The sequence below is a fragment of the Nanorana parkeri genome, unplaced genomic scaffold (genome assembly GCF_000935625.1).
Source record: "Nanorana parkeri isolate BGI_ZX_2015 unplaced genomic scaffold, ASM93562v1 scaffold913, whole genome shotgun sequence".
Taxonomy (NCBI): domain Eukaryota; kingdom Metazoa; phylum Chordata; class Amphibia; order Anura; family Dicroglossidae; genus Nanorana; species Nanorana parkeri.
Genome location: NW_017307181.1, coordinates 34,531 through 35,111, shown reverse-complemented (window position 1 = coordinate 35,111; position 581 = coordinate 34,531). Strand labels below are relative to the sequence as shown.

The 581-nt window shown below is 52.5% G+C and overlaps 1 protein-coding gene across 1 annotated transcript in view; it reads right to left on the bottom strand.

Annotated features, from left to right (window-relative positions):
• The window catches only part of FRMPD4 (FERM and PDZ domain containing 4), a 171,098-nt gene extending 170,608 nt beyond the window's left edge, over window positions 1-490 (bottom strand). Inside the window, exon 1 of the mRNA XM_018566071.1 lies at window positions 234-490. Coding sequence (XP_018421573.1) covers window positions 234-490 — 257 coding nt within the window. The remainder of the gene's footprint in view (window positions 1-233) is intronic.
• Window positions 491-581: the final 91 nt, after the last annotated feature.

The following is a 581-nucleotide window of genomic DNA, read 5'->3' as shown; positions in this document are numbered from 1 at the left end:
CGACCTGGAGTTGGAAATAGGGATGCTGATGCTCTGTCAAGAAGACCCTATGACCCGCTAACTCATAAGGAAGGAGGGACTCAACTGACGACAGAAGGCATTTAGGCTTTGTGTCAAGGGATTGAGTATCGAGCCAGAGGAGCGACAGGGGCCGAAGCCATTGGCGTCACCACTGCTGGGGTCCCAAAGCTCTACTGTGACTTGACCCAAGTGAGGGATGAGGGACTGCCTACCCTTTCCAAGAAAGACTTGAGAAAGGATCAAACAGAAGATCCTCTTTGTTCTTTGACTTTGAAAGCCTTGGAGAGGGGTCGCCCAGAACTTCTACTGACGGCAGACTCCTCAAAGGAGGCTCCATTGGTTCACAAGGAGTGGAATCGACTGCAGCTCTCAGACGGGGTGGTCTACCGAAGGGGCCCCTCAGATGGTCCAGAGGAGAGTTGGCAGCTGTTCCTCCCGGAGAAGCATAGGGGGGTAGTGTTGAATGCATTACACGATGAGCATGGACACCTGGGACCTGGTAGAACGTTCAAGTTAGTCAGGGATCGTTTCTACTGGCCGTGTATGCGAACTGAAATAGA